Below are 12648 nucleotides of genomic sequence, written 5' to 3'. Positions count from 1 at the left end.
TCTAACGGACATCTTTGGGTTCATGATTTTTATGGGTCAGTTCAAGGCTTTTAGGTGCAGGAAAAACATTAACAGAAGCAGTAACAATTTGGGATTCGGGATCATTTGGGATCAGAAGTTGCATCTAAACATGATGCACGATTTCCTGAGCTTGGATGTTTAAATACTTTGCTATAGCAAATCCCGAGTTTAGTTCTAAATTAGACGATGCGGTGGGAGTTAGGGCCTGCTGCCACTGGAGGGCTGCCTCACCACGGGGAGCCAGGGTGGGCTACATTCTCCCCTCAGCCTTGGGGGGGTGGGGTACTTCTTTGTCATCATTATCCTGTTGCCAGTAAGAAGAAAAACGAGTTTGCTGGTGTTAAATTACGAGGGCTTTATATGCAGGTAAGTCATTACTTTGTTGCCACAGTAATCCTACGCTTTTTTAAATTTTTGATATTTTGACATCATTATCACATTTCCAGCAATAATGTTTCTAAAAACAGTTCTGCACAAAATATTTGTAGTTCTGGTGCTATCTAAGATTAATAATGTGGACACCGCTATACTGGCAAGAGGGTTGTTCCTTGTAAACCTTTTCTGCAGTTTTCCCGCCAGCCCTTAACAATACGCCTCGGAAGCCCGAGCACAAATAATGTTGGGGGGGAGGGTTGCGTACGAATTGAACTACAAGAGAAGTGTCTGTCTTACAGTCGTGTTCAGCCCTAGTGCCACTTGATTTCCAGCTATGGGGTTGACAGCAGAGCTCCTCCCACACCGCAGGGAATCCCACTGCATTTGCTGTAACCTTATTTCCCTGCTGAACACGCACGTCTCCCTTTGGTGCCTGGAAGGCGGCGGCTGTCAGTGTGGTCCGGATGCGTGTGAGTTATTCACAGGCTGCACCCTTGGGTGCTAGCACTTTCCCATCAAGAGGAGAAAAGTATCAACTGGCACACAGCACCCCCAGGCAGCTTGGTTTCACAGTCAGTACTACTTTGTGGAAAATCTTCCCCCCACTCCCCCTCAAGTTTTAGTGTTATCCAGGACATCCATAGAAAAACGTGTTTGTTTCCAGAGAGGGAACCTGCACCTCTTGGTTCCAGCCCTCCTAGCCAGGTCAAGAGCCACAACGGTGTCGACATCCTTGCCGGGGGGCAAGGGCAGGAGCAGGGTGGTATGGTTTGCAGCCGTAACGCAGGATTTTCTCTGCTGACAAAGGCTTCCGGTTGGGAATTATACTCTGCAGAAACCAAAAAAGACTCATTGTTTTAACCTTTCCCCACAATAGCATGCTCCAGTCATGCTAGAAACAAGGTGCTTTGAAGTACAAATGTTTTATTGCAATGTTTCATTATTTACAGTACCGTCCACTTTGTCCCTGGGTGCTACCAAAGTGCAAAGCCATTTGAAACAGAAAAGCTAAATGATAGTAACTCAACAGCGAAACGTGATTGTACCTTATGGTCGTACTGCCCTGCCTCTTCCCTGGTACTGCGTGCAGAGAAGTTTGCTGCTCTCCCTCGTCACTTGGAACAAACTTTGGTCACAAAGGATTGTCAGTTGTCGGTCTGTTCGCGGTGATGCAGGAACAGCAATGTGCAGTCTTTCCAGCTGGACGTTACTTGGAATACAGGGCTTCTGAATGCGTAACAACAGAACTTTGTACACAACACTGTCAAGTTCATATTTCAATTTTTCGTGTAAGTACTGGTTTATTTCCAATTCTTTTTGTTGCTGATTCTCTTTGGCTTATAGAAGCTTTAAGTCATCTGTTTTGAGGCTTAACTATCTTAAAAGAGCCTGTACCTCTAGAATTACCACTGAGTTGCTACTGGCTACTGAAAATGGACATGTCATCTCCTAGAACTGCATTTAAAGGTCTTTACAGAATACTGCAACTTTTACCGTATGTTTCCATTTTGTATAAAAATGGTGACTCGGACACCTCTGAAGCTGACATTTTCACACACTGCCATCTTAAAGTAGGACAAATTACACTCGTTACTTCAGGAATGACCTCTCAACAGAAACTTGCCTTTGGGGGGGTAGTTACTACAAATTTTATTTGAAGACTTGAGAATCCCAGTATTCTAGTGGGTAAGCTCAGGTCAAGAATCTTTCAGCTTTCTAACGAGTATATTAGCTTGAGAAAGTACATTGAAAGACAGGTTTCAGACCAAGTACCTGCTATTTCCACTGCTGCCAGCAGTCCCTTCAGACATGGGCAGTGAACTTCTCTGCTCCACTTCTCTTAGTGTGCAACAGGGATGTCGTTACCTTCTAAAACTTGAGACGCTTTGTGTTACAAAGCTCTTACACAATTAGGAAATGTTTAAGACTACATTCCCGAAAATAAGTTACATTAAATGGCACTCGAGTCCTTCAGAAAATGCGTAGCAGGGCTGTTGGGTAAGGCTCAGCAGTACTAACTGCTGCTCTCTCTCCTCACCCCATGCCTGGTTTACAGTTCAATAATGAGTCCCTGTACCAGTTGCCTCAAATGATTCTGAAATTACAGCTTCTCAAAAATGGGATGATTGCAGCTCTTGGCAGGTTTTCTCCTGTGAGTTATACTTTTATTCCATGTTTTCACAGACTTTTCCGTATCACTACTGATAGAAAGCCACCAAAAGCTTTACAGTTGCAGGAGGTAACATCTTCACAAAGAAAATGTATTGTTTGCATTTCTTAACCTACCATACAAAACACGGTGTTTAAAAGCTCCGCAGTGCCTCCCTTCCTATCGTTCCTCTGGAATTTGGAGGAGGCAGCAGAGCTCACATGCAGTCAACAACATTGCTGGATCCTTGGCCCACGTCCCGGATCTGGCTGCTGAGACAAGAGCACACAGCCACGCCTGCCCCTGCCCTGCAGTGTGACACAGGGCCGACGAGTTCCCACCTAAAGAAGATGGCAGAGGAAAAAAAAAAGAAAAATAAGTTCCTGTTCTTTCTGAGCAAGCGGAAAGTATTTCTTTTCTGTGTCTGAAATTCTATTATACAGCCTAGTTATATAGTCTGTGCAAAATATACCTTGCTAGTTTATGCTCATTATTTGTCTGGTAAATTTAGTGCAAAATCGGGTTGAAACAACCAGAAGAATGTAGATTCTTATTGAGCGAAGGGAAGAGAACAAAGGACGGAAAGAAGGAGGAGGAGGTAGTGCTCTAATATTTACAAGAAGAACCTAATGGCATAAGCAGCACTCCTGCATCGCTAGTCATGGATATTACTCAATTATTACCAGGAGACAATAGATAGACTCCTGCTGCGCACTACTTCTATTATGTTGCGTTTTCATATAGGCAGTTCAGTTTGATCTGAGTATTATCCTAAATATCCTCATCTTTTGCACAGCTCAGTAGGATTTTGATGACCAGAGGTGCTAAGACCTACCAGCTGCATTTTGTTCAAAGTCCTGTGTTCTGCCTTGTAAAAGCAGATGGGAAAAGCAGTTCAGTTCCTCAGATGGCCTCAACTTGGGAGGAAACAGTCACTTACCACAAGGGCTACGGAGCCAACTCCTCCCCTGGGAGCGTTCATTGGGGCGACTGCACTCCATCGATCAGAATCAATGTCATATCTTTCCACATCGCTGAAGCAAGTGTTGTCATCTAAACCTCCTATTGCGTAAATGGGGCCACCAAGGGAGGCAAGAGCAATTCCTCTCCTAAGAAAACCACAGGATCAACACCTCAGTGCAAGTCCTTAAGGAAAAGGAATGGGAAAGACACATCAAGTGCAATGTTACCTGACTGGTACCTGTTTCAAACTATGGGGGAAAAAGTAATGAAAATGTTAAAAGTGAAGTTTATAATAAATAATGACCAGTAACTGCGGCTGGCCCTCTGTACACCTGCATCAGTCTTGCAGCTTTATCCTGAAAGTCTTTCGTATGTTTGCATCCTCCCGTGAGAGGGGCTCTAGAGTTTTATCTTGACTTCACCGCAGCTTTCCCAGGCACCTCTACGTTATTGTGTGATCCATGAACAGGACTGTTGCAGCTAGAATATTTCTAGACTGCAAAAAGACAAAGCTCCTGTTTAAAGAATAAAGGCAGGGGGACGCGGAATACTGTTTTGACTGAATGTCACCCAAGACCCAAGTCTTCTAATTACACGCTTAGATATATGAGGTTAGCTTAGCTATGTGATTTCTTGGTACTGAATTTTACGCCTCCTATTTTGTTTTATTGAAGAACCACATTTTGTTTTATGGAGAACCAAAACCTGCTGGTTTTAACTTTGCTGGTATAGCTGCTGCTACAATCTGGGAATGATTTTTTTGGGGGGTGATATTAATACATATTAAAAGCAAGCCTGCGCTGGATATTAGATGAGTGAACTCTAGAAAGATTTAGTTACAATTTCTTCCATTCTCTTCTTTTTTATTAAGTCTGTGTTAAAATAGTTGTCAGATTTTTTTCTACTGAATCTACAATTATGAGAATACAATCAGTATTACAAAATGCAAAGTATGGTCTAGACTCATTAGAAGCATTAAGTTTCTGCTTTAAGTACCAAGACAGGTGATTCACCATTTCACTGAGAACATTCTTGCCTCATTACACAGAGGGCAGGTGCGAAGATACCAAGGCAGGAGCAAGGGATGCACAGTCTTTCTACAGAACACACACTGGGGAGATACCCTGACCTTATCTTGCATTGCCTCACCAGGTAACATAGATGGCATCAATGGTGGCAGTTTTTTCTCAACTAAGTATTCGGACACCATGTCCATGAATGGGAGGAATGGAGCGTAGCCAAGGCACAGCAGCCCTTCCATTTACCAAGGTACTGAGTAAGAAATGTCACAGAAATCTAGGGCTGATGTTTGCAGAGAATATGCCCTGTGGTGGTGGCAGTAGGGAGGAGTAAGAAGCTCCTTCTGGGAGTCTGGGTCTTTTACTTTGATTATGTCACAGCTACAAATAGCTTGAGGACTTAGCCGTGTTCAGTAGTTCACTCCTGCTTGTACATGATGCTTTTAGAAACAACAAATAACAAAACAGAATGTAGAATTCAAGAGGTTGATTTAAATGACAGCGGAAACAAAAAATTACCCATCTGTGACTCCTTAAAAGAATCCTAAATGTCAAAAGGCAAGAAAAAGCCTCAATCTGACTTTAAGTGTTTTAGTGCGTCTGGCCTTTTGTGGCAAAAACATAGGCAGCATGAAGGTTTCCTGGGCATGAAGAATTTCACTGTGCGTGTTCACTGGCAGTCATCTTGCTCATTCTTAAAAAGCGCAAAAAACCCACAGAAGTCTATCAGTTTCAAGTTCTTTATCGGGCATAGCAGAAATGCCCTAGATACGGGAATGTAAGCACAGCTGGAGTAGAAGAGCTCTCTGCTCCAGAAGCCAGGCCCCCAAGAAAGAAAAGAATAGTGACAAAAGAAAGCCAAAGTGTAAACGTAACCAATGTTACCAGCCAGGGCCTCTCCCTAGAGAGAGAGATATTATGCAGTTTTGCACTGAAATAGTATGTTATGCACAACGTTGTGTTTCTGAAAATATGTGATGTATGCAAGTATGTGATGCAAATTTGTATTTGCTTTACAGCTAGTAAATAAAGGTGTCTGATAGCATAAAGCCCCAAAATAGGAAAAAAAAAAAACAACCCAAAACTAAAAATAGCACAGTTTGGAAACCCAAATAAAGACAGGACAGACATGGTGTTTTTCAGCGTCAGCAAGAAATTATTTATCGCAGACTAGGACTTAAAATTTGGATCACGTACCTCTTTGTGTTCATTGATGCCTTCATCATCCACTTGTTTGTGAGAGGATCAAATACTTCCATGCTTCCTAAGTGTTCGTTTCCATCATGTCCACCTACTGCGTAGACTTTACCCGAAACACATATGCATCTTTTGATACAGAGATTGCTTGGCAACACTTCAGTTTTCATTTATGCAATATCCCTGCCTATGTGGAGACAACAAGCTCAAATAAAGGTTAAAGTCTTCAAATGTTTTCAATATCAAGATTTTAGTAAGTACAGACTTTATATTTTTATATGCTGTACTCAACCAGAGATCTGTTTCTAACTTGGACTTTTATACAAAGCTTGAGATATGTAGACAAAAAAATCTTCCCATCACTTGAGTACTGCAGGTCAGATCAGTTTTGGACATTTATATCAGTCTCTCCAGATTTACGGGGGCGGGGGGGGGGGGGGGGGGTGGGGAAATCTCTGTTCTGCTGCAGCAACACAGGAGCTACCGTTTACAAGGAGAAGTTGCATCATGGGTGCTAAGCTGCTCTGGACTGCACGGACCTGGTTTCAGAAGATGGAGACCCAAAAATAAAGGTAGGTCTGTTCTTGGAAGATTTATGGTCTTAGTGACTTGCCTGTATGGAGTTAAGTGTGAAGGGAGCTAGTATGAGTACTAGCAAATTCTGGGTGACTCTGCTGTGTAAGGCTATTTTTTTGTAAACGGGTTAAAAAAAAATTAAATCGCCTGTTAAGAGAAGAGGCTATGTACCGTTCATAGAATCATAGAATAGTTGGGGTTGGAAGGGACCTTTAAAAGGTCATCTAGTCCACCCCCCCTGCAATGAGCAGGGACATCTTCAACTAGACCAGGTTGCTCAGAGCCCTGTCCAACCTGACCCTGAGCGTTTCCAGGGATGGGGCATCTACAACCTCTCTGGGCAACCTGTTCCACCACCCTCATTGTAAAAAATGTCTCCTTATATCTGGTCTAAATCTTCCCTCTTTTAGTTTAAAACCATTACCCCTTGGCCTATTGCAACAGCCCCTATTAAAAAGTCTGTCCCCATCTTTCTTACAAGCTCCCTTTAAGTATTAAAAAGCTACAGTAAGGTCTCCCCAGAGCCTCTTGCAGGCTGAACCACCCCAACTCCCAGTTCACAGTAATATCTTTTCAGTAAGCATGCTCTCAGATTGTTTCAGAATCACAAACCCCTTCGTGGGGAAGAAGCCTTACTAAATTGAAGAATATCCAACAGGTAAGCCATTGGAAGACAGATTTATTTATTAAAAGTACCGATTCCACCAAAAGGAGCAAACAAGTGCCTTTAGAATAGCATTACTGACCTCCCACAGAGATCACACCCACGTGCCTTCTCCTGCTGTTCATTTCAGGGCCGAAGAACCAGTTGTTCTTACTGATAGAGTAACATTCAATGCTGCGAAATGGGTCACCAGATCCACCTCTACCACCGACACAAAACAACACACCTGAAGAAGACAAAACAGGTTTCCAGAAAAATAGCAGGAAGATGGGGGATAAAGTTGTACAGCAGAGTGAACTGAAACTTATGTAGTTCGGGAGAAGTCATATTTCACTTCAGGGGGCACAGTCATTGCCCTGCGTAACTGGGTGCTGGATTTTGCCTTTGCTTGGCATGCTGTTATGGCAATTAACTATCTATGCTGATGCAAAACCAATGCATATTTTAAATATGTTTTTTGTGATTTTTTGCTCAGGGAGATAAACATTGTTAAATATAAAAATGTAAAAATTCGGATTTGCAGTCTAATATTCATCACTCACTTTTGGTGTAGGTTAGCCAAAGAGTTTAAAAGTTAGCTCAACCTTCTCGTGCCAAAAGATAAGTGTCCACTGTTGTCGGTATAGCTGTGAGCATGCTGCCTGGTCACAAGATACTTAACAGTTCTAGCTTTGATACAGATAGAGCCAATCAGGATAAATAAATAATGCTTTAAAGAAAGCAAATGACAGCTAAAGTTCTGCTAGGACAATGCAGCACACTAGCTAATTACCAGAGAGGTACACAACGGCTTTCCCAGTTTTGCATTAAGTCATTAACAACCATTTCTACCAAGCTACCTAACCCTGCACAGACGCACCGCCTTTTCTCCACACCACTCCCTATGGGATAATCAGACACACATTTAATTACCAGCAGTCTGCTTCCTTGGTGTTGTGCGAATGGAGTACTCAAAGTCTGGCACTGCCCTGCTGCTCAGGTGAAGGTGGTAGTTTCTTGCTTCATCCAGCAAATCCCTACATTTTAGATTCTGCTTGACAATCTCTTCCTTTGCCACAACACCCATAAGGAAACAAATGGGCAAGAGAGGCAGCCGTACCTGACAGAAATGAACACAGTTGGAGTAACTGGCTGAACTGACTGAGTCTCACCATTTACAGTGACGCAAGCATAACAGATGGCAGCTTCTGAGCCAGCTGCCAGCCCCACGCTCTTCACTAAAAAGGGAGGCGTTCATACTTTTTTTCCAGAATAACAGCGATATGAACAGTTCTTTTTAGTGACAAACGTTTGCTACAACCCTTTGCATTTAAGCAGCGGTGGAGAACTGCCCCTTGGCCCAGGCTGAGCGGAGGAAGAAGTGCCGCTGCCTGTACTGCAACTGCACCTGCCTGATGTGATGCAGGCAGCATCCGTGACTGTACCAGGATAGCCCGTGTCAGGTTAGTCTGCTGAGGGGGTGAATTTTCAGCTCATTGCTATGCCAGTATAAGAGGGCTTTTGCTAGAATGGCTGATTTTCTTTGGGTGGCAAGTCAAAGAGGAAACACTATCAGCACGAACTAAGTGTCTGTCTATTAAGGAGGTATTGATAGTGCAGTAACACCTTTCTCTAGTGTGGACTTGACAGACTACAGGATTAAAAAAACCCCAACGTTGAGAGCTAATTGTTTCCTTCCCCAAATCCTTCCTGTGGTTCCCTAGCAGAGAGCTGGTGAGCAGGCTGAGGAAAGAAAGGCTCCTTCTGGGTAAGGCTATAGGTGGTCACTGCCCAGAGCAATCCCCAGCGACAGGGCACATCTGAAATAAGGTCAGCCTCTCCAAGGCTGCCTTGAAATGTCTTCCTCCCCACAGTCACTTATTTCAGCAAACCGTTCGTTTGTCCTTTTGAGAGAAACAGTGAGGAATATGAAGTACAATCGGGTGCAAAGGTGGGACAGGTGTTAGCAGGGGGGACTGAAGCAAACCAGCATCTGACTTCCTAAGGTTTGGAATCGATGCTGTCAGGCGCCTCCCAGTTAGCTCAGCAGCAATTGTGAAGTCCAGTATCTCCAGTGCTTCTCAGAGCAGCAAAAGGGTGCTGTTACATGGCTGACACATGTCCCTGCCTTGAAGTAAGCAAGTGTTTCTACCAGTTCTTCCTTACCCGCTTGCTTTCAGTCCCACTTCTTCCTTTACTTTGGCCTGTCTTGGTTTTGGCCGATTAAAAGCACAGCCATAGCCCTGCTCATAGACTCATGAGGCAAGTGATGCGGTAAGAGCATAAGGCTGACAAATTCAGAACCTCATGATGACAGCGCAACCCCTAAGGCTGATTATGATGTGGATAATAACTATCGCGAAGCCCAGTCATGTTTTCTGCTAGCAATAATGTCCAAATCACCTGATGGCTCCGTATACTCTGGCAAATAACCCATATTTACAGGAAGGGGTTTACTTTTTCATTGTTTCATTCTAGACTGGTTACCATGAATAAAACAAAGATGTTAATCTCATCTACTTGTACACCTGGGTAATAATGAAGGTTTTTTTAAATCTCAAATTATATTGCCTATAAATTTAATTATAGTGTACTAAAGAAGGAATTTTTCTACCAAAACCATCATGCTAGTCTAGACGAAACTGAAAGTTTTGGGAAGACAGTTAATAAACAGTTGTGATCTTTTACCAGGAAAGGTGAAAAATGATGCATGAAGACAATGACAGCAGTATTCTAGTGGACCTCTCTTTACTCACATGATGCCAATATTAGCACTTCTGCTGAATGCAAAACATTCAAGCTGGAGTTCAGTGACAACTGAAATGGCACAGTTGATCCTACCTGCTAAGATTCACAGGGCATTTTGCAGTGCACAGCATGTACCACCCTCCTCCCCAGCACAGGTTCTCTATACCTGTCTCAAATACTGTATTTTAAATTCCCATAATCAACGCATACGGAGCTTGAATAACTGACGTACCTAACGCTTTGACAGGAGGAGGTCCGATGGGTGTTTAAATAAGTTCAGCTAAGTGACCTTTTGATACCCGTATGTGTTTCTTTCAGAAGCAGTGGACTCTCATCAAGTCTAGATCATTAAACTGCTAACTCCTACAGGTAACCAGCAGTGCTAGCCTAGTGAGCATTAAATGGTCTAGCATATGTTTCCTAGCCTGCTTATAGGGCTAACATGTCTTGGTCTTTTGTTAATTAAATATAGGAACATTCTAGAAGTAGCACAACTTGATATGACACATCTCCGTTACAGTTTTACTCTCCTAGACACGTAAAAAGCTCCTCAACAGCTTTGCTCTCTTTTCTTAAGTACAAACACTTACCAGCAAGGGAAGTGAGTGTTTCAGGCTGTAGTAGTATCAAACCAAGTGAAGTGATGGCTTTATGTACTCTACTATGTGTAAATCTAAGAATTTTCTGCTCTAACACAGATGCAGCTTTTCGTTGGCTCCCCACTCCCCAGCCACGAGCATGTAGTGAGTACTCATCTCACAAGAGAAACTGAAGAATATGACTTCTTCCTGATATTCTACTGTTAACTCACAACTGCGAATACCAGAGGAGGTGCCAACTGCCGAGAACAATTTTCATCATGAGATCTACCCAAGGACAAACAGTTGATTAGACAACAAAACCAGTGACAAGACAGGCACACGGCGCCTCAGCCTGCCCTACCTGTGCAAGTATTTCATCCAGCCACGTCGCATGATGCTGTGGATTGGCTAGCAGCCACTTGATAGCAGCGTTGTAAACTTGCTTTTCGTTTTCAATATTCAGGTCACTGGAGGACAGGAGTTTATGGAGGTGCTGTGGTGACACACTCACAAAGTCTTCGCACTCCACCACTTCTGTAAAGTGTTCGCAAGCATACTGATCAGCCATGTCCATCAAGTCAATGCGGTTGTGACTCTCCGCAAATGCCCTGACTGCCAGGCAGTTGGAGGGATGGAAGTGCAGCTTCATGTATTCACAGCACGCCTTTGCTACCAGTTCCACCTGAAGAATGCAAGCAGCGTACAAGAGAGGCTGGACGTTATCCACTGTCAGAGTAATCCGGGAGGAGTACACAAACTTCACCAGGTCTTCTATTGCATCACCATCAAAGTCCCTGATCTCGATCAATGTCTGCTTGGCTTCAGCCATTTCCGAAAGAAACATGGCTCTAAAGTAAGGTATAACACAAGCTAGCACCAGTTTGTGGCAGGAGATAAGCTTTGGACCAACCTGAAAAAAAAGAAGAAAATAACCCTCAGTCTTTCACTGGAATGTCAGTTTTGGCTACGATAGGACGGACAGTTAAGCCGAAATAAGAATCCTGAACTCAATATGCATTGAGCTACTGTATTTTGTTCAAGCAAAATAACTCCATCTGCCCTGTACTTCTGACATCAGATCAACGTATCCCAAGCAGGTCTGAGTTGTAACTTGGTCACCAGAGTACGGCAAAATACAAACACCTAGATAGAGATGCCTCAGATCCAACAGGTATTCTATGCTTTCCATACCCCTGCCCAAATTCACAGCCTCCTCCAGCGTACGTATTCATAGCTTAATCTTCAGGCTGTTAAATGCAATGGATGTGTGACAATATCTCCTTTAGTGTAACATCGCAGAGCTCTCCAGCTTCAAAGAACTGAAGGAGAGAGCTGTGAAAATCCTTCCAAGCCTCATTTGCTTCAAATACAAAGATGTCATCTTCACCGTCACTGTTGGAAGACCTAGGCTGCTGCTGCTGCTGCTGTTGCTGCCGCCTTTTTCCCTTTATCAGATGTTGTTTTGCCTGCTCTGGAACCATGGATTCTGAAGCCATTGGCTGTTTCTTCTTGCACTGTGTCCATCTTCAAAAATTCATGCCAAGACAAAATCCAGCCCATCAGGAGTCAAATCCTAAAATGCAGTTAAATTCTGTTCATGTTCCTGTTTGGAAAAAAAAAACAAAACCCAACACAAAAAATGATGAGACATTAGGTACTGGTAGTACCTAACAATTTGATTACATGTTATAAATACTACCTATAACCTTACTTGGGGAAGGTGGGAGGAGAAAGCAGGGAAAAAAGACCCACAGTCAAGAACCCTACGCAGGTACCTTTAGGAAAAGCCATTGTTTGTGAACTTGTTGCCCACGCTTCTTGAAAAAAAGACAAGAAAAAGAAAAGGCAAGGATGTATCCTCCAACATTCCTGATCTCACTGCTGTGGATGGCAGAGGAACAAAAGCGACACGGCCCACACACAACCGTGTTTCTTTGGTCCTTAAATAGCATCTCTCATCACTGCTGCCATAGACAAACTATTGATCTGACCCCGATGGGTATTTTGTACATACTTATTACTCAGCTTTCCTCGGTCTCTTAAAAAGCTAAAGCAATCCTTAAGTGTTTTATGCATTTATGCAAATGTAAGCAAAATATAAAAAGCTTCTACAGAATTAGAGAACAAGAATTTACACTTACAGAAAAATCTTGGAATGAAAATTATTTCCTTTTATCTAGCAACCTTATTAATCCAACAGATTGATAATTAAAGCATGACAATGAGGAGCAAGTTTGCTCCTGCTTGCTAGCTTTTATTTTATACTGTTTACCCAGCTTAGCTGAAGATATTTAAGGTGTCTAAGTTTTATACAGCTCGGACTAAAGGAATTGTAGCCATACTAACATCATAGCTTTCCCAGGGCTGAAAGACAAA

At 42.9% G+C, this 12648-nt stretch overlaps 1 protein-coding gene across 1 annotated transcript; it reads right to left on the bottom strand.

Annotated features, from left to right (window-relative positions):
* Window positions 1-3444: 3444 nt before the first annotated feature.
* LOC309671836 (kelch-like protein 8) lies at window positions 3445-11768 on the bottom strand (the record flags this gene model as incomplete). The annotated part of the gene is given in 7 exon segments (XM_082483135.1): window positions 3445-3656; window positions 3658-3691; window positions 5725-5853; window positions 7043-7190; window positions 7877-8063; window positions 10634-11182; window positions 11553-11768. Coding segments are annotated over 7 exon segments (1461 nt in total). The 3' UTR covers window positions 3445-3458.
* Between the last annotated feature and the right edge of the window lie 880 nt (window positions 11769-12648).

The sequence above is a fragment of the Vanellus vanellus genome (assembly GCF_965231255.1).
Source record: "Vanellus vanellus genome assembly, chromosome: 4".
In the NCBI taxonomy this organism is placed as follows: Eukaryota; Metazoa; Chordata; class Aves; order Charadriiformes; family Charadriidae; genus Vanellus; species Vanellus vanellus.
The sequence above is the reverse complement of the archived record's forward strand: the minus strand, read 5'-3'. Positions and strand labels throughout refer to the sequence as shown.